This window comes from Pristis pectinata, chromosome 40 (assembly GCF_009764475.1).
Source record: "Pristis pectinata isolate sPriPec2 chromosome 40, sPriPec2.1.pri, whole genome shotgun sequence".
NCBI lineage: Eukaryota > Metazoa > Chordata > Chondrichthyes > Rhinopristiformes > Pristidae > Pristis > Pristis pectinata.
Window position 1 is genome coordinate 2,447,928 of NC_067443.1, and position 25,875 is coordinate 2,473,802.

Below are 25,875 nucleotides of genomic sequence, written 5' to 3' on the forward strand. Positions count from 1 at the left end.
GCCTCCACTGTTTCCCTGGGCAGAGAATGCCACGGATTCACTACTGTCTGGGAAAAGCAGTTTCTCCTCATCTCCGTCCTAAATCTATTCCCCCGAATTCTGTATCACTGCTCATGTCTAATAACTTTCATTCGGAGAGAGACAGATAGAGAGAGACAGAGTCAACAGTTTCAGGCTAACGACCTATCGTCGGAACTGGGAGGGACAGGAATTAGATTTCAGAGGGTGTGGGATGGGACAATCTCCGTGGGTTTGAGGCCAACGCTGAGTTGATTCAGATGTTTACGGAGCTGTCCGGGAGAATTGGTGAGAGAGAGGTAAAAACTGTGAAATGCAGGTCAGAGGCAATGCTGAAAACCGAACGCAGAGTTATGTTGGAAATACCTACCAGGTCAGGCAGCGTCAGCGGGAGGGAGAAAACCCGAGTTAACATCCCTAACCTAAAGGAGAACCTGCCAGCTCGGACACGAACAGGAATGACAGGTTATCTGAAACCGTTGGGACTCCACGTAAAGTCCTGGAGGCCAGAAAGCGAGACGGAATGTGCGTTGGCATTCCCCAAGCTTAACAAAGGGTGGCACTCGGGGGGGAAACGGCAGCGAGCGCAGCGGCTGAGAAGCACACAGCAAGATCCCACAGGCAATAATGTGTTGATGATGCAGACCAACTATTAGCCCAGCCCCAGGGAGAACACCGCACCCCTACCCACTGGATCTTCCACAAGCGTTCCCGTGATTAACGGCACATCCAGAAAACAGCACTCTCTCTCACAGGATTTGAACGGGCAACCTCCTGCCAGGAATTGGTTTATTACTGAGGTGCAGTGAAAAGCTTTTGGTTCTGCGTACTCTCCGGACACATCATTCCATCCCCACCCCGGCGGACACTCCTGGAACACTTCCCAATGTTAAGGGGCACCTTGGACACACAGAGGCGGCTCCGGAATGAGTTGCTCAGGACTGATTGAAAGTGTCCCGACCAGTTGCATCATGGTCTGGGACGGCAATTCGAACGCGCAGGAATGTAAGAAGCTGCAGGGAGTCGTGGACTCAGCCCAATACATCACGGGCACATCCCTCCCCACCGTTGGGAGTATCTACAGGAGACGCTGCCTCAAGAAGGTAACGTCCGTCGTCAAAGATCCCCCATCTGGGCCGTGCCGTCTTCTCACAGCTCCCATCGGGCAGGAGGTACAGAAGCCTGAAGTCCCCATACCACCAGGTTCAGGAAAAGCGACTTCCCTTCAACCATTCGGTTCTTGAACCGACCGGCACAACCCGAATCACTGCCTCAGTACAGCAACACTGGGACCACTTTGCACTACAAATGGACTTTTGTTTTGGTCTAATCGTGTTCTTTCTTGTAAAAAAAAATTGTGTATAATGTGTGCTTAATTTATGTTTTTCTTGTGAACGTTGTGTATCTGATGCTCTGAGCCTGTGACGCTGCTGCAAGGAAGTTTTTCATTGCACCCGTGCACACACGGACTTGTGCAGATGATGATAAACCCGACTCTGACCTTCATCCCACTCCCTAGCCCCAGCAACCCCGTCACTCAGAGACACCACCACCCCCCACCACCCCCAGAAACAAAACTCCTCTCAAAAGGAAAAAATAAATCGATCGCAGCTTTATTTTGCTTTACTATCGCTGTGCCAAAGTCTCTCTGCGAAGTAGCATCGCTATAGCGACGGAACCCCAGCAGAAAACCAGTTCAACAAAACACGAGAGGTGTGGTTTGGTTATATATAGATATATATATATTTCTTTTTAAAAAAAAATCCTATTTTGGGTGACTACGATTCCAGGCTGCATTGGGGCGGGTGCCAGTTCGTTCCCTCCCCACTCCCTCACTTGGGACAGGGGCAGGGCGACGGGTTCCGGGAGTCAGATCTGCCATTGGCGGTCAGCGAGGTGCCCGGCGTGGTGAACGATGGTGGGGAGGGGTGTGCGGGGGGGTGTGTGTGTGTGTGTGGGGGGGGGGGGGTGGGCGTTGCTTCGGGAGGGCAGAGGGGAGGGGCTGGAGGGGGTCCAGAAGGGTGTGAACGAGGGGTGAGAGAGACGGAGGGACTGGAGGGGAGGGGAGCGAGGGATGGGGGGGGGGGAAAGAGGGAGTCGCAGAGAACAAGCTCCTGCTGTCCTGGAGTGAGTTCCCACACTCACTGCGGGAAACAGAGGGAACGGTTCCTCACCCCCTCCTCCCTCCCGTTGATCCAAATCAGACCCCGATTCCAACCCCTCCCGACTGAGACTGCGGGAAGTGGGGCTCGCCACCCCCCCCCCCCACACAGCGCCGCCCCCACCCCCAAAGCATAGAAAGATTCCATCCATAAACTAGGAAAAAACATCTGAATCAAACAAAAAGGAAACCAGGAGATGTGATGGGGTTGGTTGGACATGCAGACCCAGGGTTTATTCCGAGGCCTTTTTAGATCTTCTGCAGCTTCTCGCCGACCACCATGGGATTTTCCTTCCGGATCTTTTCTGCTGCATCTGCTTTGTAGTCGAAGTGACAGTCGTGCATGTCAGAGTACCGGTGGACAGAGCAGTACAGGTTCCCACACCGGCACTCGAAGCCTGCAATCCGAGCGCGAAGGTGAGACTGGGGCCGGCTGTCATACCTTCTCCTCGCAACTACCCCCCCCCCCCCACCCCCCGATCCCATCCCCCACTCCCCCAACACCCCCCACCCTGATCCCACCCCCCCCAACACGGCCCAGCCCGATCCCACCCCACCAATCCCATCCCCACCCCCCCAACACACCACACCCCTGCCCCCTCCACCCCCCGATCCCATCCCCAACTCCCCCAACCCCGATCCCACCCCACCGATGCCATCCCCACCCCCATCCCATCCCCACCCCCCCAACACACCCCGATCCCACCCCCCCCATTCCATCCCCACCCCAACATGGCCCACCCCGATCCCATCCCACCCCCTTGGCCCACCCCGATCCCATCCCCACCCCCCATCAAACACGGCCAATCCTGATCCCACCCTCCTGATCCCATCCCCACCCCTCCAACACAGCCCATCCTGATCCCACCCTACCCCCCCAACACGGCCCCCCACCAATCCCACCCCGACCACCCCAACACGGCCCCCACCCCCGATCCCCAGCTGTCACTCCCACACGTCCCATCCCAACCAAACCCAACCTGCCTCGGCCCACCCCTAACCTCTCCCCAACACCCCACCCCCTCCCACACCCATCCTATAAACCCAACTCCTAACCCACCCCCAACACCCCACAACACACCCAACCCCTCCCAAATCGAGGACCAGCCAAGTCACCGCCACCCGTCCTTCCTCAATCCCTCCCTTCCTAGACCCAACGTGTCTCACCCCACCTCTACTCCCTCCCAACCCGTCCTCAACACATCCCAAACACCCCACCCTATTCCACCCCACCACCCCCTCCCAAGCCATCCCTCCCCAATCAAGGACCAAGGTCACCCCAAACCAACACTGCCCAAACCCAACCCATCCCATCCCACCCCTAACCCCTCCCCAATCAGGGAAAGTCACTCCCACCCGTCCTTCCCCAACCCATCCCACCACTAAACCCTCCGCAAAATCTCACCCTCCAAAACAGCTACCCCCACTGCCCCAACACAACCTACCCCAACCTAGACAGGGTAGAGAGTCAGGGTCTTTCTCCCTAGAAATGGCACATACTAGAGGGCGTGCATTTACGGTGAGAGGGGGAAGTTCAAAGGAGATGTGCGGGGCAGGTTTTTTCTTTACACACAGAGAGCGGTGGGTGCCTGGAATGTGCTGCCAGGGGTGGGGGTGGAGGCAGATGGTCTGACGATGGACAGACAGACATGTGAGCATGCAGGGAATGGAGGAAAATGGACCACGTGCAGGCAGAAGGGATTTAGTTTAATTTGGCATCGTGGTCAGCACAGACATAGTGGGCCGAAGGGCCTGTTCCCGTGCTGTGCTTTGCTCAATCCCACCTGTAACCCATCCTAACCTCTCCCCAGACATTCCCACCCCAACTCCTCCCCATCACATCCCAAACACCCTCCCCAACCCACCCCATCCCAGACCCAACCTAACCCTTCCCCATCACATCCCAAACACCCTCCCCAACCCACACCCAACCTAACCCCCACCTCATCCCATCCCAAACACGCTCCCCTCCCCCAACCCCTCCCGAATCAAGGTTCATCCAAGTCAATCCCACCATCCCAAACCCAACCCCTCCCTAATCAAGGATCATCCAAATCAATCCCACCCCTCCCCAACACATTCCAAACGCCCTTGATTTGGGACAGGTTGGGGACGGAAGGATCATCCAAGTCAATCCCATCCAATTCCAGACCCAACCCTTCCCCATCCCAAACACCCTCCCCAACCCACCTAATCCTAAACCCAACCTAACCCCTCCCCAACCCACCCAATCCCAACCTAACCCCTCCCCATCGCATCCCAAACACCCTCCCCAACCCACCCCATCCCAGACCCAACCTAACCCCTCCCCATCGCATCCCAATCGACACTCCCTCTCCTCCCCAGAGTTGGGGGGGGGGGTCGGGATGGGATCAGAGCTCAGCCCGGATCAGCGAGGACCCCCCCCACCAGGCCAGGCGGTCATTGCTCCCCCCGCTCACCCGTTAGTCCGACTTTCTTCTTGCAAAGGAAGCAACGATTCCGCTTCTTGTTCTTTTCCGGAGACTTTTCCGGGTCTTCCTGGGACCCCCGCGGATCGTCGGCCGCCGACGAGGAGGCTGCAACGGGAGGTGGGGAGACGGCCTCAGCGGGGGCCAATGGGAGGTGGGGAGACGGCCCCCGGTGGTGGGAGGGCCAATGGGAGGCAGCCTCGGTGGGAGGGCCAATGGGAGGTCTGATAGTGCTGGACACTCCTCCCTGCCACAGGGGGCGCTGCTGCCAGCATTTAGCAGCCGCCGATTCTGCCGCCGGCCTCTGGGGTCGCGGGTTCGAATCCAGCCACCGCCTCTCGGCAGGATTGGAGGGAGGGGACCGGGAAATGTTGCCCTTACCCCATCAGGGACTGGGTGGGACTCCATTTGCCCCCCCAACCCTCCCTCAATCCAAGACCAGGACGGCGACCCCCATCCAGGTGTGTGGCCGTGGGAAGGGGTGGAGGTGCTCCATCTCCACACGGGATGGGGCACCTGCTGGAGACACGGGCTTCGATCAGACTCCCCACCTCCCCAATCCCACTCCCCACCCCACCTCCCCCCATCCTACCCCTATCTCCCCACCCCAGTGTGCCCAACCCCAGACCACTGGGCCGATGGAACCCCTCTACCCACCCGACCCCACACCCGGAGACAGGCCATTCAGCCCATCTACGCCACACATTCTGCTTCCCCTTGAACCCAAACTTGCCCCCAACGCCACCATCTGGGACCAGCTGTGGACCACCCAGATTGGATGAGGTGGTGTCGTGTGACCCTCTTTTCCAGCATCTAAAAGCCTCTGCTTCTCCCCCCAACCATCCGATCGCACCCTCTCCTGTCCCACTCAACATCGACCAATCCCCAAGCCTCTCACATCCAACTGCTCCGTCCCACTCAATGTCAACCAATCCCCAAGCCTCTCACATCCAACTGCTCCGTCCCACTCAATGTCAACCAATCCCCAAGCCTCTCACATCCAACTGCTCCGTCCCACTCAATGTCAACCAATCCCCAAGCCTCTCACATCCAACTGCTCCGTCCCACTCAATGTCAACCAATCCCCAAGCCTCTCACATCCAACTGCTCCGTCCCACTCAATGTCAACCAATCCCCAAGCCTCTCACATCCAACTGCTCCGTCCCACTCAATGTCGACCAATCCCCAAGCCTCTCACATCCAACTGCTCCGTCCCACTCAATGTCGACCAATCCCCAAGCCTCTCACATCCAACTGCTCCGTCCCACTCAATGTCGACCAATCCCCAAGCCTCTCACATCCAACTGCTCTGTCCTAATAAGCATCAACCAATCCCCAAGCTTCTCACATCCAACTGCTCCGTCCCCATCAGCGTCGACCAATCCCCAAGCCGCTCAGTGCACCTGATCTGCTCCCTCATTATCGTACAATTTACATACAAACTAAATGGGAGGAGACCATTCAGCCCCTCTGACCTGTTCCACCGTTCAATAAGATCATGGCTGCTCTGATTATAACTACATTCCCGCCGACCCCCGGTAACCTTCCACCCCCTCACTTATTGCGAACCGATCTCCTCCCGTTTCCACCTCCCTTTGAGGAACAGAGTTCCAAGACTCGTCTCCATCTTAATGGGACAACCCCTTGTTTTTAAACGTTGACCCCCACCCCCAAGTTTGAGATCCATGCCAAAAATCAACCAATCACCAAGCCACTCACTCACCTGTCCCAACTCTCACTCGACGTCAACCAATCGCCAAGGCTCTCTGTCACCTGCCTTGACCTTCGCTCAATGTCAACCAATCAGCAAACCTCGCCTGCCCTACAACCCTCCAGCCAATGTCAATTAGTCCCCCTAGCCTGTCTCCCCCCCCCCATCTGCCACCCCAACACCTCCCTTACCCTCAAACTTCTGTTCCATCGCCGTCTCTTTTGTTTCCGAAGTGGCCATCGGCAATGTTGGGCTGAGGAGGGAAGCAGGAACACAAGGGGTTAACTCCGCCCGGGAGGGAGAACGTCCAGCCGAGTCAGGGAGAACGCCCCAGGCACACCCCTGGTAGCCCACAGATGCGAAGACCCCCAAGAGCAACCCTGTGCTACAGCCGCCCATTTGGTTTGGTTGCCAAGGATACAATGAGTAGAGTTTAATCGGGGCAAATGTGAGGTGGTACGTTTTGGGAGACCAAATGTAAAGGGTCAGTACACAGTTAATGGCAGGACCCTTAACAACATTGACGTACAGAGGGATCTTGGGGTCCAAGTCCACAGCTCCCTGAAAGTGGCCACACAGGTCGACGGGGCGGTAAAGAAGGCGTACGACACGCTTGCCTTTGTCAGTCGAGGCGCTGAGTTCAAGAGTCGGGAAGTCACGTTGCAGCTTTCTAAAACTCTGGTTCAGCCGCATCTGGAGTATTGCATTCAGTTCTGGTCGCCCCCGTTACAGGAAGGGTGTGGGGGCTTTGGAAAGGGTGCAGGGGAGGTTCGCCAGGACGCTGCCTGGATTAGAGGGCATGAGCCATAAGGAGAGGTTGGACAAACTTGTGTTGTTTTCTGTGGAACGGCAGAGGCTGAGGGGAGACCTCATAGAAGTTTATAAGATCATGAGAGGCATAGACAGAGTAGACAGCCGGTATCTTTTTCCCCAGGGTCAAAATATCTAATACTAGAGGGTGTGCATTTAAGATGAGAGGGGGAAAAGTTTAAGGGAGATGTGCAGGGCAAAGTTTTTTTTTACACAGAGAGCGGTGGGTGCCTGGAATGTGCTGCCAGGGGTGGGGGTGGAGGCAGATACGATAGAGGGGTTTAAGAGGCTGTTAGATAGGCCCATGGATGTGCAGGGAATGGAGGGAGATGGGCATTGTGTAGAGTAGACGTGGAGAGGACGTTCCCATCAGTGGGAGAGTCTGGGATCCAAGGGCACAGGCTCAGAACAAAGGGACGTCCCTTTAGAACTGGGATGAGGAGGAATTTCTCCAGCCAGAGGGTGGTGAATCTGTGGAATCCGTTGCCACAGAGGGCGGTGGAGGCCAAGTCATTGGGTGTGTTTAAGGCCAAGATTGATGGGTTCTCGATTGGTGAGGGGGTTATGGGGAGAAGACGGGAGAATGGGGTTGAGAAAGAAATCAGCCACGATCAAATGGCGGGGTAGGCTCGATGGGCTGAATGGCCTCATTCTGCTCCTGTATCTTGTGGGTCTGGAGAAGGGCGACGGAGGTGTTCGACTGAAGATGGGGTGAAGTTCCTCGAATCTGTGTTGTAACAATGCGGAAGGAGTCAGAGTGGGCGGGAGGCAGGAGTGTGAGCCACAGAATTAAGGGGGTGGGGCGGAGCGGGAGATTCACGGGGGTGGGGGGGGGGGTCACCCGATCTGCATTTGGTTCATCCCACGTAGAGCAGGCCGCTTTTGCGAGCTCTGGACGCTGCCCCACTTCTAGCGTTACTCCTCCCCCCCCCCCCCCCCCCCCACACGGGACGGTTGCCGGGAGGAAGGTTCTCGGGACCGGTGGGAGTGGGACTTCGACCGCTCTCCTCGGAGCCCGGGGTCCGAGGCGGGAGGGGGAGATCGGGTCATGGGGAAAAGGAGAGGCCAATAGTCCTTGTTCCCGGGGGACCTGGGGAGAAAACCGTTCCCCACCCTCTCCAATGCCACCGCACCCCCCCCCCCCCAACCCCACCACCGCCTTTCCTCAACACCCACCTGATGCTGTCCGTGGCCGCTGATCCTAGTGGAGAGGTGGAAGAGACAGCTGTAGGCAGGGAACCTTGCTGGGACACTTCTGTACTGTGTGCTGGGTCTGGGTCTGAAGGTGGGTTACTTGCTGTGCCTGTTGATAGCAGGATGTGAAGGGTTAAAAGAAGCCCCAATCCCACCTCCGCGCAAACCATTTCCCCGCGCCGACAAACACAGGCCGGTGGGGCTCGCGTTTGGATCTCCGCCTGTTTTCTATGTCAACAGTCACGCTGCAGTGGCACCCTCTGGCCACCCTAGCGGCGCTGTGGAGCAGGCTGCGCCCCCCCCCCCCCCCCCCAATGGATTCATCGCACCTGTGTTTATCTTTCTTCAGTGGGAAAAAAAAGGGAGGGGGGAATAAATGGATAAATACTCGGGAGGTGGGAAAGAGATCTGCGGATTTGAGGAGGTGGGGAGCGGCAGCGGTCGCAAAGTTCCCTCGAAGACCCAGCACAGGCTCGTAGGGAACGTCTTGTACCACAACCCTCACGTCGCCCACCCCCTCCCCTTCCCCTTCTCCCCCCGCTCAATTTTCCAACAAGATTCCTCGCGCCGCCCAACTGATTACCATTCAGGTGGCGGTTTTGGGAGCCGGTCGGCCCCACCATTTGACGATCGCAACCTCAACTCCCTTGCAGCCACCAGTCCCTCTCCCCCCTCACCCACCCATTCCGACAACCTTTCACTCCTCACTGCTCTCCCTCTGCCTCAAAGACTCTGCCTCCACCGGCCTTTGAGGAAGAGTCCCAAAGACTCCAGTAATAATTAGAACCATAGAAAACTACAGCACAGAAAACAGGCCATTCGGCCCTTCTGCTAGTCCCATTTACTTGCCCCCAGCCCATACCCCTCCAGACCTCTCCTGTCCATGTATCTATCCAATTTACTCTTAAAAGTTAAGAGCGAGCCCGCATTTACCACATCAGATGGCAGCCCGATCCACACTCCCACCACTCTCTGAGTGAAGAAGTTCCTCCTAAACCCTTCCCCTTTCACCCTAAAGCCACGTCCTCTCGCAATCTAGGTGGAAAGAGCCTACTCGCATTTTGTAATTGTGCCCTGTTACCTCTCTAATGGGTCACCCCCCTTATTTTTAAAGCGACCCCCTCCTGGTTCTACATTGTCCCACAGGAGGGAAGCACCTTCTCCCACAGGAGGGAAGCACCTTCTCCACACCGACTCTTCAGGATCTTTGATGTCTTGATCCAGTCCCCCCCCCTCACTCCTCTGAACTCTAGCAGGTACAAGCTTTCCTCATGGGACAATCCATCCCATTCAAGGGCTTTATTGCAGTTCATGTCATTAGCCGCATGACACCCACACCCGCCCCCCACCCCCAATCCAAAATCCCCAACCCGCAAAAACTTCCCCCGCACATCCGGTGCCCACCTGCCCCTCTCTCTAGCCCGGAGTCCAGGCACAGCAAGAGGTCATTAATTCAACTCCTCTCCGGATGGGGAGGGGCTGCGATACGGGGCAGGTATAACCATGGTTCAGTGCAGCTCAATATGGGTGCAGGGAGGGTTATATCACCACAGGGAGGGCAACGGTTTGCTCTGATGGCAGTCACCAGAACGCTGCCTGGATTAGAGGGCATGAGCTACAAGGAGAGGTCAGATAAACTTGGGTTGTTTTCCCTGGAGCAGCGGAGGCTGAGGGGAGACCTGATAGAGGTTTATATGAGAGGCACAGATAGAGTAGACAGCCGGTATCTTTATCGCCCAGGGTCGAAATGTCTAATACTAGAGGACATGCATTTAAGATGAGAGGGGCAAAGTTCAAAGGAGATGTGCAGGGCAAGTTTTTTTTTAAAACACAGAGAGTGGTGGGTGCCTGGAATGTGCTGCCACAGATACGAGTGGAGGCAGATACGATCGAGGCGTTAAGGAGGCTCTTAGATGTGCGGAGAATGGAGGGAGATGGGCATCTGTAGGCAGATGTCCATCTGCCTGTAGGCGGAAGGGATTGGTTTAGTTAGGTGTTTAATTGGCTAGGCACAGCATTGTGGGCCGAAGGGCCTGTTCCTGTGCTGTAATTGCTTGAGGTTCTAGCACCAGATCTCACAGGGGGAGATGAGGGGGGGTTTCTAACTGCACTCCCCACAGTAAAGACCAAGCAATTGATTCTTTAAGAGCGTGAGGTTATCACACGAGGAAGATCTGAAGTGGGAGCAGAAGCCTTCGAGCCTGTTGACCCACTCAATAAGGTCCTGGCTGATCCAATCTCGGCCTCCGTTCTCCCCTCCTCTCCTGGTCTCCGTAACCTCCAGATCCCCTGCAGATCAGAAACCTCTCCCCGTCTCGGGAATGTTCAATCACTCCGTGCTCCCGGTCCCTTGGCGTTGGAGAAATCCAAAATACCCCGACCATCCGCTGAGAGAACAGAGCCATCCTCATCTCCAGCATGGGAACAGGCCCTTTGGCCCAACTGGTCCGTGCTGGCCAAAATTCCCATCTAAGCTCGTCCCATTTGCCCGCGTTTGCCCCATATCCCTCTAAACCTTGTGCCTCCTAAGTGTTGTTAATGTACCTACCTCACCCACTTCCTCTGGCAGCTCGTTCCACATACGGACCACCCTCTGGGTGAAGAAGTTGCCTCTCAGGTTCCAATTAAGTCTCTCGGAGTTCAGCTATGAGGTCCCTCTGCTCTACAACATTCCCCTCTCACCTTAAACCTGTGCCCTCTAGTTCTTGATTCCCCAACCCTGGGAAAAAGTGAGTGCAATCGCCCTGTGCCCCTCATGATTTTATATACCTCTACACGATCACCTCCCCACCCCCAAGTCTCCTACATCCCACAGAATAAAGTCCCAGCCTGCCCGACCTCTCCCTAAAACAGCCCTTCGAGTCCCGGCAACATCCTTGTAATCTCCCTCTGCACTCTTTCCAGTTTAATAGCATCTTTCCTACAGCAGGGTGACCAAAACTGAACGCAATATCCCAAATGTGGCCTCCCCAGCGTCCTATACAACTGCACCACAACCTCCCCAACTTCTGTACTCAGTGCCCTGACCGATGAAGGCCAGCGTGCCAAACGCCTTCTTCACCACCCTGTCTACCTGTGACTCCACTTTCAGGGAACCATGTAGCTGAACTCCGAGGTCCCTCTGCTCTACAACATTCCCCAGGGCCCTGCCGTTCACTCTGAAAGTCCTACCTTGATTTGACTTTCCAAAGTGTAACACTTTGCACTTATCCGAATTAAACTCCATTTGCCATTCCTTGGCCCACTGACCCAGCTGATCAAGATAGAAACACAGAAAACCTACAGCGCAATTCAGGCCCTTTGGCCCACAGAGCTGTGCCGAACATGTCCCTACCTTAGAAATTACTAGGCTTACCCATAGCTCTCTATTTTTCTCAGCTCCATGTACCTGTCCAACAGTCTCTTAAAAGACCCTATCGTATCCGCCTCCACCACCGTTGTCAGCAGCCCGTTCCACACACTCACCACTCTCTGAGTAAAAAACTTACCCCTGACATCTCCTCTGTACCTACTCCCCAGCACCTTAAACCGGTGTCCTCTTGTGGCCACCATTTCAGCCCCGGGGAAAAGCCTCTGACTATCCACACGATCAATACCTCTCATCATCTTATACACCTCTATCAGGTCCCCCCTCATCCTCCGTCGCTCCAAGGAGAAAAGGCCGAGTTCCCTCAACCTGCTTTAATAAGGCATGCTCCGCATTCCAGGCAGCATCCTTGTAAATCTCCTCTGCACCCACTCTATGGCTTCCACATCCTTCCTGTAGTGAGGCGACCAGAACTGAGCACAGTGCTCCAAGTGGGGTCTGAGTAAGATCCCCCTGTAAATCCTGATAAGTCTTCCCTGTCTACACCACCTATTTGTAGTGTCATTTGCAAACTTGCTAACCATGCCTTGTACGTCCCTGTCCAAATTATTGATATAGATGACAAATAGCACTGGGCCCAGCACCGAGCCCTGGAGAACACCACTAGTCACGGGTCTCCAGTCCGAGAAACAACCTTCTACCATCACCCTCTGCTTCCTGCCACCAAGCCAATTGTGTGTCCAGATAGCCAGCTCTCCCTGGATCCCATGTGATCTCACCTTCCAGAGCAGCCCACCACGCGGAACCTTATCAAAGGCCTTATAGACCACGTCTACTGCCCTGACTTCTTGGTCACATCCTCAATTCCCCCTCAGAATCTTAGGGTTTCAATATGTCCGCCTCGCGTTTTATAACCCAATCTGCTCAACTCTACATCAACCCAGCAATCCTCTTGAATTTTACAGTCTGAAGTCTCTTCCAGGCCCAGCCTGTCCGACCTTCCCTCATGGGACAACCTGCCCGTTCCGGGCATCGATCCAGTGACCCTTCTCTTTCCTCAAGCAAGGAGACGGATACTGTACACAGGACACATTATCTACGCCCCTCATGATTTTATAAACCTCTATAAGTTTCACCCCTCAGCCTCCTTTGCTCCGGGGTCAACGGTCCCGGCCTGTCCTTATAACTCAAGCCCTCTAGTCCCGGTAACAACCTGGTGAAATTTTGTTTATCACCAACTCCAGCTTAATTACACCCTTCCTATAGCTGGGGGACCCGAACTGCACACAGTACTCCAAGTGTGGTCTCACCAACGTCTTGTAACGTGACGTCCCAACTCCTGTAGTCAGTGTGCCAAGCGCCTTCTTCACTGCCCTATGTCTTTCAGGGAACCATGGACCTGTACCCCCCTGGGGTCCTTCTGTTCTGCAACACTCCCCAGGGCCCTACCACCTACTGGAGAAAGGGAGGGAAAACTCCATACCCGATGGACTGATTCGATCACTGTTGTTCTGTTTCTGCAGGAACTCTTTGTAGCAGACGGAGCACATCCCACTGGTCCGGGGGTTTCCGTAGAAACCGCAGCCTGTCGGACATAACATAGGCACTTGGGTCTGATTAGTTTCTTGAGCCATTGCTCAATGGTCCTGGAGAGAGAGAGAGAGAGAGAGAGAGAAGGGCAGGGGGAATGAGACAGAGGCATCGGGTGCAGACGGTAGGACTGGGCTCTTGCGTCACCTCCACAAGCAACCGGGGAGCCAACCGTCCTGCCTTGCAGGACGTGCCGAATTCCATCGCAGGCGGTGGTCTTGAAGCATCGAGCCCCATTGTACAGTGGGAAAGGCGGTCTCGCCAACAACCCCGCCACCAACCCCACCCCACCCCCCCCCACGCGATGCACAGCAAGATTCCGCGTGATAACGAGCGGCTCGGTGGCTCGGCACTCCCTCCCTCACCGGACACTTGCCTCGGTTCTTCCCCACAAGGCAATTGGTTTATTACCAAGATACGGTGAAAAACGTTTGCCTGCCGGCCATCCAGACAGATCATTCCGTACATCAGTACATTGAGGGAGTACAAAAGGAGAACAGAACGCAGAATAAAGTGTCACAGTTACAGAGAAAGTGCAATGCAGGCAGACAATAAGGTGCAAGGGCCACGATGAGGAAGATTCGGAGATCAAGAGGCTGTCTTTTAGCGTGCGAGAGGTCCGTTCAAGAGTCTTATAACAGCGGGATAGAAGCTGTCCTTGAGCCTGGTGGTACGTGCTTTCAGGCTCTTGTATCTTCTGCCCGATGGGAGCGGGGAGAAGAGAGAATGTCCGGGGTGGGTGGGGTCTTTGATTATGTCGGCTGCTTTCCCCGAGGCAGCGGGAAGTGTAGACGGAGGGGAGGCTGGTTTGCGTGATGTGCTGGGCTGTGTCCGTAACTCTCTGCGGTTCCGGGCTGGGGCTGCAACGGTTACCGGGGGTGGGAGCGCTCAGCTTCTCCCCTCGCGACGGACTGAATGGGGCGCACGCGAATCCCAGCCCCTTTCACCCCCCCCCCCCGCCAAGAATCTGATCATTGCCCGCATCGAAGCCCAACTGTTCAACTAGTTTCTTGGGGTTGCAGCTTCACTGGTAACGCCATGCATCTATCGCCTATCCCCCTTGGGGGAGGGAGTTCCGGGATTCGGACCCGGCAACGGTGAAGGAACGGCCAATGTGTTTCCGAGTGGGGACGGCAGAGGGGGGAACCTGCGGGTGGTGGTGTCCCCCCCCCCCCCGCTTAATCTGGGATACGGACAATAATGACTCCGTATCATTGCCCACAAAAGCTAAATCCTTGCGTAATAAAAATCTAATACCCTTCAGGAGAGGAAATCTGGGCCTCTACATGACTCCACTGTCTGATACCAGAGGGCATGCATTTAAGGTGAGAGGAGGAAAGTTCAAAGGAGATGTGCAGGGCAAGTTTTTTTTACACGGAGAGCGGCGGGTGCCTGGAATGTGCTGCCAGTGGTGGGGGTGGAGGCAGATACGATAGAGGGGTTTAAGAGGCTCTTAGATAGACACGTAGATGTGCGGGGAGTGGAGGGAGACGGACACTGTGCAGGCAGAAGGGATTAGTTTAGTGAGGCGTTTAATTATGTTTAGTTAGTTCAGCACAACACTGTGGGCCGAAGGGCCTGTTTCTGTGCTGTACTGTTCCATGTTCCAGACCTGTCATGCTGTTGGCAAGTACATAAATCGCGGTGTGTTTTGTAGATGGTACACAATGTAGCCACTGTGCGCTGGTGATGGAGGGAGGGAGTGTTTGGCGGGGGGGGGGGGGGTTTGGAAGGGCTGCCGATTGAGCAGGCTGCTTTGTCATCGCGATACAGCAAACAGGCCCTTCGGCCCATCAAGTCCGTGCCGACCACCCATTTGCACCCATCCCCATTTTAATAATTCCCTCCCCCCCCACACACCCGGGGGGGGGGGGATTTACAACAGCCGATTAACCCACTGACCCCCGCACGTCGTTGGGATGTGGGAGGGAAACCGGACCCCCCGTGGTCACAGGGAAAGCGTGCAAACTCCACGCACACACGCAGTGACATGAAGGATGTGAGAATGCTGGGACGGGAACAGAGATTTTTCTCCCCCTGTACCTCTGCCCTCTATGTTTAGAGGCACTTGCTTTGGGGAAAACCTTTTCACTGTTGACCCCATCTATGTCCCTAATAATTTTATGCAGCTCAATCAGATCCCTTCTTAACCAAGAATACAAAGTTAATGGCAGGACTCTTAGCACCGTGGAGGAACAGAGGGATCTTGGGGTCCATGTCCATAGATCCCTCAAGGTTGCCGCGCAGGTCGATAGGGTTGTTAAGAAGGCGTATGGAGTGCTGGCCTTCATTAGTCCGGGTATTGAGTTCAAGAGCCGCGAGGTGATGTCGCAGCTCTATAGAACTCTGGTCAGACCACACTTGGAGTATTGTGTTCAGTTCTGGTCGCCTCATTATAGGATGTGGAAGCTTCAGAGAGGGTGCAGAGGAGATTTACCAGGATGCTGCCTGGATTGGAGAGCATGTCTTATGAGGACAGGTTGAGCAAGCTAGGGCTTTTCTCTTTGGAGAGGAGGAGGCGAGGTGACTTGATAGAGGTGTACAAGAGGCATAGATCTGAGTGGACAGTCAGAGACTTTTTCCCAGGGCGACAATGGCTAACAAGAGGGGGCATAATTTTAAGGTGATTGGAGGAAGGTATAAGGAGGATGTCAGGGGGTAAGTTTTTTGTTTACACAGAGAGTGGTGGGTGCGTGGAACGCACTGTCAGCCCAGGTTGGTGGGGGCAGATACATTAGGGATGCTTAAGAGACTCTTAGACACATGAATGATAGAGAAATGGGGGGCTATGTGGGAGGGAAGGGTTAGATAGATCCTAGAGCAGGATAAAATGTCGGCACAACATTGTGGGCCAAAGGGCCTGTACTGTGCTGTAGTGTTCTATGTTCTAATGTTAACCCCCTCCGCCCCAGGGAGAACAGACCCGGCCTCTCCTGTCCCAGGCACCGTCCCGGGGAACCTCCCCTGCAGTACAGTCACAGCGGGATGACCAAAACTGCACACAATTCCACCGCTCCACAAAGGTGCGTTGAGGATGGGAACGCCACCGCGCAGGAGCGCACAAGGCTACAGCGAGCAGTGGGACTTGAAATGTAGAAAACCTACAGCACAATGCAGGCCCTTCAGCCCATAAAGCTGTGCCGAACATGTCCCTACCCCAGAAACTACTAGGCTTACCCACAGCCCTCTATTTTTCTCAGCTCCGTGTACCTATCCAACAGTCTCTTAAAAGACCCTATCGTATCCGCCTCCACCACCGTTGCCGTCAGCCCATTCCACACACTCACCACTCTCTGAGTAAAAAACTTACCCCTGACATCTCCTCTGTACCTACTCCCCAGCACCTTAAACCTGTGTCCTCTTGTGGCAACCATTTCAGCCCTGGGAAAAATCCTCTGACTACCCACACGATCAATGCCTCTCATCATCTTATACACCTCTATCAGGTCTCCCCTCATCCTCCGTTGCCGCAAGCAGAAAAGGCCGAGTTCACTCAACCTGTTTTCATAAGGCATGCTCCCCAATCCAGGCAGCATCCTTGTAAATCTCCTCTGCACCCTTTCTAATGGCTTCCACATCCTTCCTGTAGTGAGGCGACCAGAACTGAGCACAATACTCCGTGGGGTCTGACCAGGGACCTATGTAGCTGCAACAATACCTCTCGGCTCCTAAATTCTTTTGTAGCCGAATAGTCATTTGACACGGCCAACAAGAGCCTTAAGAAGCCTGGAGACATTCACACCTCCTGGGATGGTACACAGTGGTGAGGGAGGGACGGTGGGGTTGGGGGTGTGGGGAGGGGAGGGAAGGCTGGAGCCTGTTCCAATCAGAGCACTGTACAGATTTCCCCAGTCGATCAGCTGGCAGCGGTAGCCAATACCTACAAGGTCACAGCCAGAGGTAGATACGCTCCAGGGCGCAAGTTGGGAGGAAGACGGGGCCCTCGACTTGGGCAGCCCACGACGGGCGCATTCGGGCAACCAATCACCCGCAGCTCCCATGGCAGGCAGGGATATGATAGGAGGGAGAAAACATTTCCCGAGGGAAGATATTCTCAGTCGTAAGGTGCAACCAGGAATGGAGCCCCAGAGGGAAGCGGTTTCAGAGGGGCGCGAATTTGGTTCCGTGTGGATGAACGTTCTCTGAGCGGGAGAACTCTCCGGGTCGGATAGAGCCCGTGATGGGATTCCCATCCTTCCTCTTCGTGGACACCCCCTCCCCATCTCTGTAATTCAGCCCCTGGGGGAGGGACGGCGGGAAGAATCTGTTGGGGAAATCAGGAATGTCGGGAATTCCAGGGGGACGTAGCAAGAAGGGGATCGCAGTTGGGAGGTGGTGCTGGGTGGGGAGGGTCTGTGATCCGTATAATAATTCAGATGTTTTAGTGGGAAAGTTGGGGGGGGGGGGGGGGAAGAGGAGCTCCGTCTGCTTCCCCCATTGAGAAGGGGCCAAATTAGGCAGGAAGCCAAGGGGGAAAAAAAAATTTATTCATGGATGCTGGGAGTTGTTGGGAAGATATCCCAATGGTGTTCTGGGAGAGGGATTCCAGAAGGGGAAAGGAGAGAGGGGATAATGGAGTGTGTAGAGTGTTCATGATCAAAAGGGGGTGGGGAAGGAAAAACATTCGGTGATCCGGCTGGGATCGGGAGAGGTTGGCGAGAGACGGGGGAGGGCAAATGACTCGGGGCTTCCGGAGTGGGAATCGGCTGGGATCCTCCTATCACCCCATCTCCCATCACACCCCAGCGCTCTGTGGTGTCGGTGGGGATGGGGGGGGGTGTTTGGGGGTCTCAGGGGTAAAAGGTCAGCCGTCGCCCCAGACAGGTGCGCCCACGCCAGCCCTTCCGAGACGAGCCCACGTCGAGAGGCGGACTTTCCGCCCGTCAGCACCGTACTAACCCTTCTGCCCCCCGTGGGCAACGGCTCCTGCGTCACCGACAAACCTCGTTCACACTGGCGCCCGACGGCGAGGCGGCCCGTCCCAGGCAGTAGAGCCAACGCTTTTCGGGCATCGCAAGCTGAGCTCCGATTTGTTGGTTCGGTGGGGGGGTTGGGGGGGGGAGGCTACAGGTGGAGGGGCGGGGCACTAGGACCCAGGGGAGGTCCGAGAGCTCTTGCGTGCCTCTACGCTGGGCGGCCAACCAAGAGGGAATCGTATTGCAAAGAGCTTCCGGGACGTGCATTCATTGGTGCACAGAGGGTGGGGGGCGGGGTGGGGAGTGTGTGCAGAGGGAGGAGGGGGGTAGGGGATGGTCTCACACCCCACCCCCTAGTGACAAGTGGTGATCAGCCACTGACTTCACAAAACCAGGGTGGGGCTGGTCACAATCCAAGGGGGTGGGCGTTTGGGGAGGGATGGGGGAGAAAGAGAGACCCCTCACCTTGCATCCTGACACTTAATAAGGTTTTTAATTAGTTTAGTTAATCAGTTCAGTAATAAACAATGTTTAATAATTAAACTAGAAATATAGTTGCAGAACAGATTTCCCAGGACGTTGCCTGGACTTGGGGGCCTGAGTTACTAGGAGAGGTTGTGTAGACCAGGACTTTACTCCCTGGAATATGGAAGATTGAGGGGTGACCTGATAGAGGTGTATAAGATCATGAGGGGCATAGATGGTGAAAAAAAAGTCTTTTTCTCAGGGAAGGGGTGCTAAAAACAAGAGGGCATAGGTTTAAAATTGAAAGGGGACATCAGGTGGTTGATTTAAGGGGGACCAGGGGCACAGAGGGTGGTGCGTATTTGGAATGAGCTGCTACAAACAGTGGTTGAGGCGGGCACATTAGCAACGTTTAAAAGCCCTCTAGATAAGTCCATGGATAGGAGAGGTTTAGGCTGTGGGCCAAACGCGGGCAGATGGGACCAGCTCGCTGGGAAACCTGAGAGTTTAAGAGCCGCGAGGTAATGATGCAGCTCTACAAAACTCTGGTTAGACCACACTTGGAGTACTGTGTCCAGTTCTGGTGGCCTCATTATAGGAAGGATGTGGAGGCATTGGAAAGGGTGCAGAGGAGATTTACCAGGATGCTGCCTGGTTTAGAGAGTATGCATTACGAGGAGAGACTGAGGGAGCTCGGGCTTTACTCTTTGGAGAGGAGGAGGATGAGACGAGACATGATAGAGGTGTACAAAATATTAATAGAGTGGACAGCCAGCGCCTCTTTCCCAGGGCACCAATGCTCAATACAAGAGGGCATGGCTTTAAAGTAATGGGTGGGAAGTTCAAGGGAGATATCAGAGGGAGGTTTTTTACCCAGAGAGTGGTTGAGGCATGGAATGCGCTGCCTGGGGCAGTGGTAGAGGCAGGTACATTGGTCAAATTCAAGAGATTGCTAGAATTTAAAATAGGGGGATATGTGGGGGTGGGGGGGGGAAGGGGTTAGATAGTCTTAGGCGAGGTTTAAAGGTCAGCACAACATCGTGGGCTGAAGGGCCTATATTGTGCTGTACTGTTCTATGATTCTATGAACACAGTCGGCATGGACCAGTTGGGCCGAAGGGCCTTATCCAATTACTCCATAACCTCCAGCACCCGTGGGTGGGGAAGGGGTTACCAGCTTCCGATGAGACATTAGATCCAGGCCCCCACAAAGGATCCCACGGCTCTGCTTTTGGATTTCTCTTACCCACACCCCCCGCCCCACCAAGAGAAACCTTCACCCAAAGCAGGAGGTGGTTTTGTTGGATTCCCCCACTCTGCCACCCCCCCATTCCTCGAGCTTCCGGTGGGATCTTGCTGTGCAAGCCTCCGCAGCACAACGGCAGCCACGTTTTGGAGGGGAGGGTACTGGTGGTGGGGGGTTGCTCTGTTGGCTGTGGTCGTGGATGGAAGGAGGGGTGGGGGTAAAAAATGCCACCCACCCACCATCCGAGCTGGGGGCTGTGTTGATTGGGTGTGACTTGACCAGGGAGGGAGGAATGGCGGGGTGGGGGGGAGAGGGAGGGAGGGGGGGGACGCAGGGAGGGTGGAGGGAGGGAGGGAGCGAGGGAGGGGGGGACGGAGGGAGGGAGGGAGCGAGGGAGGGGGGGAGCGAGGGAGGGGGGGAGCGAGGGAGGGGGGGAGCGAGGGAGGGGGGGGACGGAGGGAGGGGGGGACGGAGGGAGGGGGGGGAGCGAGGGAGGGGGGGACGGAGGGAGGGAGGGAGCGAGGGAGGGGGGGACGGAGGGAGGGAGCGAGGGAGGGGGGGGACGGACGGAGGGAGCGAGGGAGGGGGGGGGACGGACGGAGGGAGCGAGGGAGGGGGGGACGGACGGAGGGAGCGAGGGAGGGGGGGGACGGACGGAGGGAGCGAGGGAGGGGGGGACGGACGGAGGGAGCGAGGGAGGGGGGGACGGACGGAGGGAGCGAGGGAGAGGGGGGGACGGAGGGAGCGAGGGGGAAGGAACGGAGGGAGGGAGGGTGAGAGAGGGGGGAACGGAGGGAGGGAGGGTGAGAGAGGGGGGAACGGAGGGAGGGAGGGTGAGAGAGGGGGGGACGGAGGGAGGGAGGGTGAGAGAGGGGGGAACGGAGGGAGGGAGGGTGAGAGAGGGGGGAACGGAGGGAGGGAGGGTGAGAGAGGGGGGAACGGAGAGAGGGAGGGTGAGAGAGGGGGGAACGGAGAGAGGGAGGGTGAGAGAGGGGGGAACGGAGGGAAGGAGGGAGAGAGAGAGAGGGGGAACGGAGGGAGGGAGGGTGAGAGAGAGAGGGGGGAACGGAGGGAGGGAGGGTGAGAGAGAGAGGGGGGAACGGAGGGAGGGAGGGTGAGAGAGGGGGGGGAACGGAGGGAGGGAGGGTGAGAGAGAGAGGGGGGAACGGAGGGAGGGAGGGTGAGAGAGAGAGGGGGGAACGGAGGGAGGGAGGGTGAGAGAGTGAGGGGGGAACGGAGGGAGGGAGGGTGAGAGAGAGAGGGGGGAACGGAGGGAGGGAGGGTGAGAGAGGGGGGAACGGAGGGAGGGAGGGTGAGAGAGGGGGAACGGAGGGAGGGAGGGTGAGAGAGGGGGGAACGGAGGGAGGGAGGGTGAGAGGGGGGAACGGAGGGAGGGAGGGTGAGAGAGAGAGGGGGGAACGGAGGGAACCGGGGAGGGAGGGAAGGGAGAGAGAGGGAGGAGGGCAAGTGGGGGAGGGGAGAACAAAGAGGGGGGGGTTAGGTGGGGGCGGCAGCGTCAGGGTCCCCAATAACAGCCCCCTCCCTCCCTGCAGGGCGAGCGGGGGAGGGGGAGCGGCCAGACCCAGGGACAACCAAACCCTGTCCCTCTTTAAACGTTCTCTTCCGGTTGAACCAGGAGCAAGTGAACACCCGAGGCAGCGCTGGCACACAAGTGCGGCCTTAAAATAGACCCAGGGTGCCAGTGGCAGGCCCGGGAGAAGCCGGGCGTTTGTCCAGCCCGGCCCGGCCCCCACCGAGCGCTGCGACCCAGCTCTGTCCCACCACTGACACCGATGAATACAGCCCTCCATTACCGTGCAGGGGACGGGGTAAAACATTCTGACTCAGCACATCACCAAAGCAGGAAGCCTGTTTATAAAAAAAACTCTGTGCTTCAGAAAGACCAGTGTGAAAGAAGAGGGGAGGGGAGGGGAGGGGAGGGGGGGGGGTGCTGGATGTAGAAAAGGATTCCCATCCCCTTAATTTGGGAGAGAGAGGAGGGGAGGGGGTTGGAATTGACAGCCAGGAACCTGACGCGAAACTGACACGTAATTAAATCTCTAAATAAAACCAGGCAAACGCACCTTATTCCACCCCCCCCCCCCCCCGACCTCCCTCCCTCCCCCGTTAAACAAAGTCCTCGCCTGGCGAAAATCCACGTGTTTGCAACAAAAAAAACTTTCCACCATTCATTTAAAATAATCATTCTTTTTTTAAAAAAAACAGAAGCGTCTCCGAGCGGCCAGAAGGCGAGACGACCTTGTGTTTTATGATTTTAAAAAATATATATCGATTAAATTTAGATTTGGGACTTTTTGTTACAAAAGGAGTGTTGTTTAGAAGCAGGATTTTGGATACACTTGGTGGTAACAAAAGTAACGCGTTTTGTATCAAACAGCGAAATGGATACAGTGTCCCTCAAATCCAGGGCATTTCCTGGCAGTTTCTGCCCGGCTTGGGAGCTCCTCTATATCCCACACTCAGCCTGGGCCGCTAGCTTGAAGCAGATAGAATGTGTCTGTGTGTGTGAGAGAGAGAGAGGAGGGGAGATAGAGAGGGGTATGTTAGACAGCAAATCACCTTACCTTTCTCCTTTGAGCTCGGAAGAGGTCCTGGTATTCACAAAGGTCTTCTCCCAACAACACAAGACAAAAAGAGAGAGGGGGGGGGGTGGTGAGGGGGGGTGGCAGAGAAAAGAAATGAAAGACAGAGAGGGAGAGAGGGAGAGAGGGGGGAGGGAGGGAGGGAAGCCTCGATCCGCCGGTAGTGCACAAACCAACGCCTGCCTTGGGTCGTTCACGGCAGCGCCTCTCCGCTTATTGCCGACTGAAGCCTCCCTGTTTTTCTCGGTGAAAAGGATTGAAGTGTCGGTACTGAGGGCTGCGAGTCCAGCGCCGCCCGGAGACCCAGCCAGTCACTGCAGGGAGGGAGGGAGAGCCCGCACCGGGCGAGCGGGGGCAGGGGACCGCCTCCAGGGGCGGGGGAAGGGGGCTCCCAAAGCGGCATCCTCATCTCACCACCACACACCTTCGCCCACTATCCCCAACCCCTCCTTGCTCCAACACCCCTCGACCCATCACCACACCCCCTCGCCCCCCCTCACCCCAACATCCCCACCCCCTGCCCCACCACCATCACCCCTCCCCCACCATTACCCCCACCCCCACCACCTCCCCCTCACCCCAACATCCCCACCCCCTGCCCCACCACCATCACCCCTCCCCCACCATTACCCCCACCCCCACCACCTCCCCCTCACCCCAACATCCCCACCCCCTGCCCCACCACCATCACCCCTCCCCCACCATTACCCCCCTCACCCCACCACCCTCGCCCACCACCCCCTCTCGCCCCACCATCCCCACCCATCGACCCACCACCCGCGTGGGAGGGGTGGCAAGGAGGAAGCACTGTGGGAGGGGCGATGAGGAGGGAGCGCCGCGTTGTGGGAGGGGCGGTGAGGAGGGAGCACCGTGGGAGGGGTGGTGCAAGAACTGGTTCTGACAATGGGCTCTAACCATGAAATGATCACCCTGTTTCTCTCTCCACGGACGCTGCCTGACCTGCTGAGTGTTCCGGGCATTTTCTGGTTTTATTTCAGGTTTCCAGGATCTGCAGTACATTTTGGTTTTGCACCTTCAATATATTCATCCAGCTGGTAGAATCACACAGCGCAGGAACAGGCCGTTCGGCCCACCCAGTCCGTGCCAAACCATCAACCACCCATTTACACCCATCCCCACTTTATCCTCCCCACATTTCCCACCAACTCCCCCCGGATTCTACCCCTCACCCACACACCAGGGGGGCAATTTACTGTGGCCGATTAAACTGAGCTGCACGTCTTTGGGATGTAATTGGTTTATTCTTGCCACGGGTACTGAGACACAGTGAGAAGCTTTTGTCTGCGAGCCATCCAGACCGATCATTCCGTACGTAAGTACATCGAGGGAGCACAGAAGGAAAACAATGCAGAATAAAGTGTTACAGTTACAGAGAAAGTGCAGTGCAGGCAGACAATAAGGTGCAAGGCCACGACGAGGTAGATCGTGAGGTCAAGAGTCCATCTTATCGTTCAATAGTCATAACAGCGGGGTAGAAGCCGTCCTTGAGCCTGGTGGTACGTGCTTTCAGGCTTTTGTATCTTCTGCCCGACGGCAGTGGGGAGAAGAGAGAATGTCCGGGGTGGGTGGGGGTCTTTGATTATGCCGGCTGCTTTCCCCAAGGCAGTGGGAAGTGTAGACGGAGTCTGCGGATGGGAGGCTGGTTTCCGGTTTCCTTGACGGACTGGGCCGCATCCACAACTCTCTGCAATCGAGTTAACCTGCCGACCCAGGGCGTTGTTGGGATGTGGGAGGGAAACCGGGGAACACCTGGGGGGGGGGGGGGGGTGATGGGGGGTGGGGGTGGGGGGGATCCCACGCGGAGTATGTGCAGACTCCACACACACACACACACACACACCCCTCACACAGACACACACACATGTACACACAGTGCCGGAGATTGGGATCGAACCTGGGTCTCTCTCTGTTGTAGAGAATTGCAAAGATCCACCTCCTCCCCTCTGTCTGAAATGGGGAGCCCCTTATACTGAAACTATGCCCCTTGGTCCTGGAGACACTGGGAGCTTTCCGCACATCAGGAGATAACACCCAGCAGAATCTCTGCAGCTCAGTCACCCGCAAATTATTTGCTGTAACTTCAGTTCCTGTTACTGACCTGCAGTGGGTTGTAGGGTGGACAGAGGGGAGAGAGGCAGAGACACACGAGGGACTGCAGACTCTGGAACCTGGAGCAACAGACTGCTGAAGAAAATCATCGGGATCTGTGGGGGAGTCTACATTTCGGGTGGAGACCCTTCCTCTGGGATTGAAAGATAGAGGGGACGGTCAGTATAAAGAGGCGAGGGGTGGGAACTGATGGGTGGATCCGGGTGAGGAGGGGCGAGAGGAGGGGGGAGGGGTGGGGTAAGAGATGGTAAGTAGAGGGGGAGGGGCGGGCAGGGGGTACTTACCTCTGCCACAGTTGGAGGTGTACCCCCTGCCCCTGTCCCCTCCTCCCTGCACCACCACCCAGCCCCTTCCAGGCGAGGCGGACATTCACCCGCACCTCCTCCAACCCTCGCCGGCCGCATCCGGTGCCCTCGGCGTGGCCTCCCCTCCCCTCCCCGCGGCGGGACCGGAACGCAGGCCGGGAGACAGCTCCGCCGAGCACCTTCCCTCTGTCTGTCCGAGGCCGTCCGGAGCTCCCCGTCGTGACTCCCCTCCCCGTTCCCCCACCCGAGCTGTCTGTCCTCGGCCTCCTCCACTGCCAGGGTGAGGCCACACACAGAGGAACAGCCCCTCGTATTCCCCTCCCCCACTTTTCTCTCTCCTGTCTGACCCAGTCCTTTCTACACCCACCCCAGACCCCCCATCACCTTGTTCTTACCCCCCCCTCCATCCCAGTCCATCTGCCCCTCACCCACACACTACCCCCCTCCCCCCCCCCCCCCCCACTGTTCCCATGTGTCCTCCCCACCTCCCCCCATATTTGGGTCCATGCTCCACCTTCCTCTCCCGTCAGACCCCACCGTCTACAGCCCTCGGTCACCTCCACCTCCTGGCCTCTGTCGCTCTCTCACCCCTCCTCACCCGGATCCACCCCTCACCTCCCAGCCTCTGTTGCTATCTCACCCTCCCCCTCCTCCATCTAAGATAAGATAAGGTATCTTTATTAGTCACACGTACGTCAAAATACACAGTGAAATGCGTCTCGTTGTCTTGACGAAGCAGCCAGCATAATCAAAGACCCCACCCACCCGGGACATTCTCTCTTCCCTCCTCTTCCATCGGGAAGAAGATACAGGAGGCTGACGGCACGTACCACCAGGCTCAAGGACAGCTTCTACCCCACTGTGATAAGACTATTGAACGGTTCCCTTATACGATGAGATGGACTCTGACCTCACGATCTACCTTGTTGTGACCTTGTACCTTATTGCACTGCACTTTCTCTGTAGCTG

General features: G+C 56.5%; 1 protein-coding gene across 3 annotated transcripts; it reads right to left on the minus strand.

Moving 5' to 3' along the window:
- Nucleotides 1–1,615: 1,615 nt before the first annotated feature.
- LOC127587526 (AN1-type zinc finger protein 6-like) lies at nt 1,616–22,783 on the minus strand. 3 transcript variants are annotated; one of them, XM_052045923.1, is made up of 6 exons: nt 22,454–22,783; nt 13,135–13,297; nt 8,327–8,453; nt 6,532–6,593; nt 4,621–4,737; nt 1,616–2,577 (listed from the first exon to the last, which is right to left on the minus strand). In XM_052045923.1, the coding sequence occupies exons 2-6, from the start codon at nt 13,283–13,285 to the stop codon at nt 2,429–2,431; spliced, it is 606 nt and encodes a 201-aa protein (XP_051901883.1). In that variant the 5' UTR covers nt 13,286–13,297; nt 22,454–22,783; the 3' UTR covers nt 1,616–2,428. The 3 variants fall into 3 exon arrangements, with proteins under 3 accessions (XP_051901883.1, XP_051901885.1, XP_051901884.1); XM_052045925.1 differs by having other exon boundaries at nt 13,135–13,236; nt 22,454–22,779; XM_052045924.1 differs by lacking the exon at nt 22,454–22,783 and adding an exon at nt 21,683–21,744.
- Nucleotides 22,784–25,875: the final 3,092 nt, after the last annotated feature.

Excerpts from the sequence above, each read along its gene's own strand:
- LOC127587526 (XM_052045923.1), bottom strand. The coding sequence starts at position 13,285 with ATGGCTCAAGAAACTAATCAGACCCAAGTGCCTATGTTATGTCCGACA. Across the intron at positions 6,594-8,326 it reads GCGGCCACGGACAGCATCAG|CCCAACATTGCCGATGGCCA; the intron begins GTGGGTGTTGAG and ends TTCCCTCCTCAG. Across the intron at positions 4,738-6,531 it reads GATGGAACAGAAGTTTGAGG|CCTCCTCGTCGGCGGCCGAC; the intron begins GTAAGGGAGGTG and ends CTCCCGTTGCAG.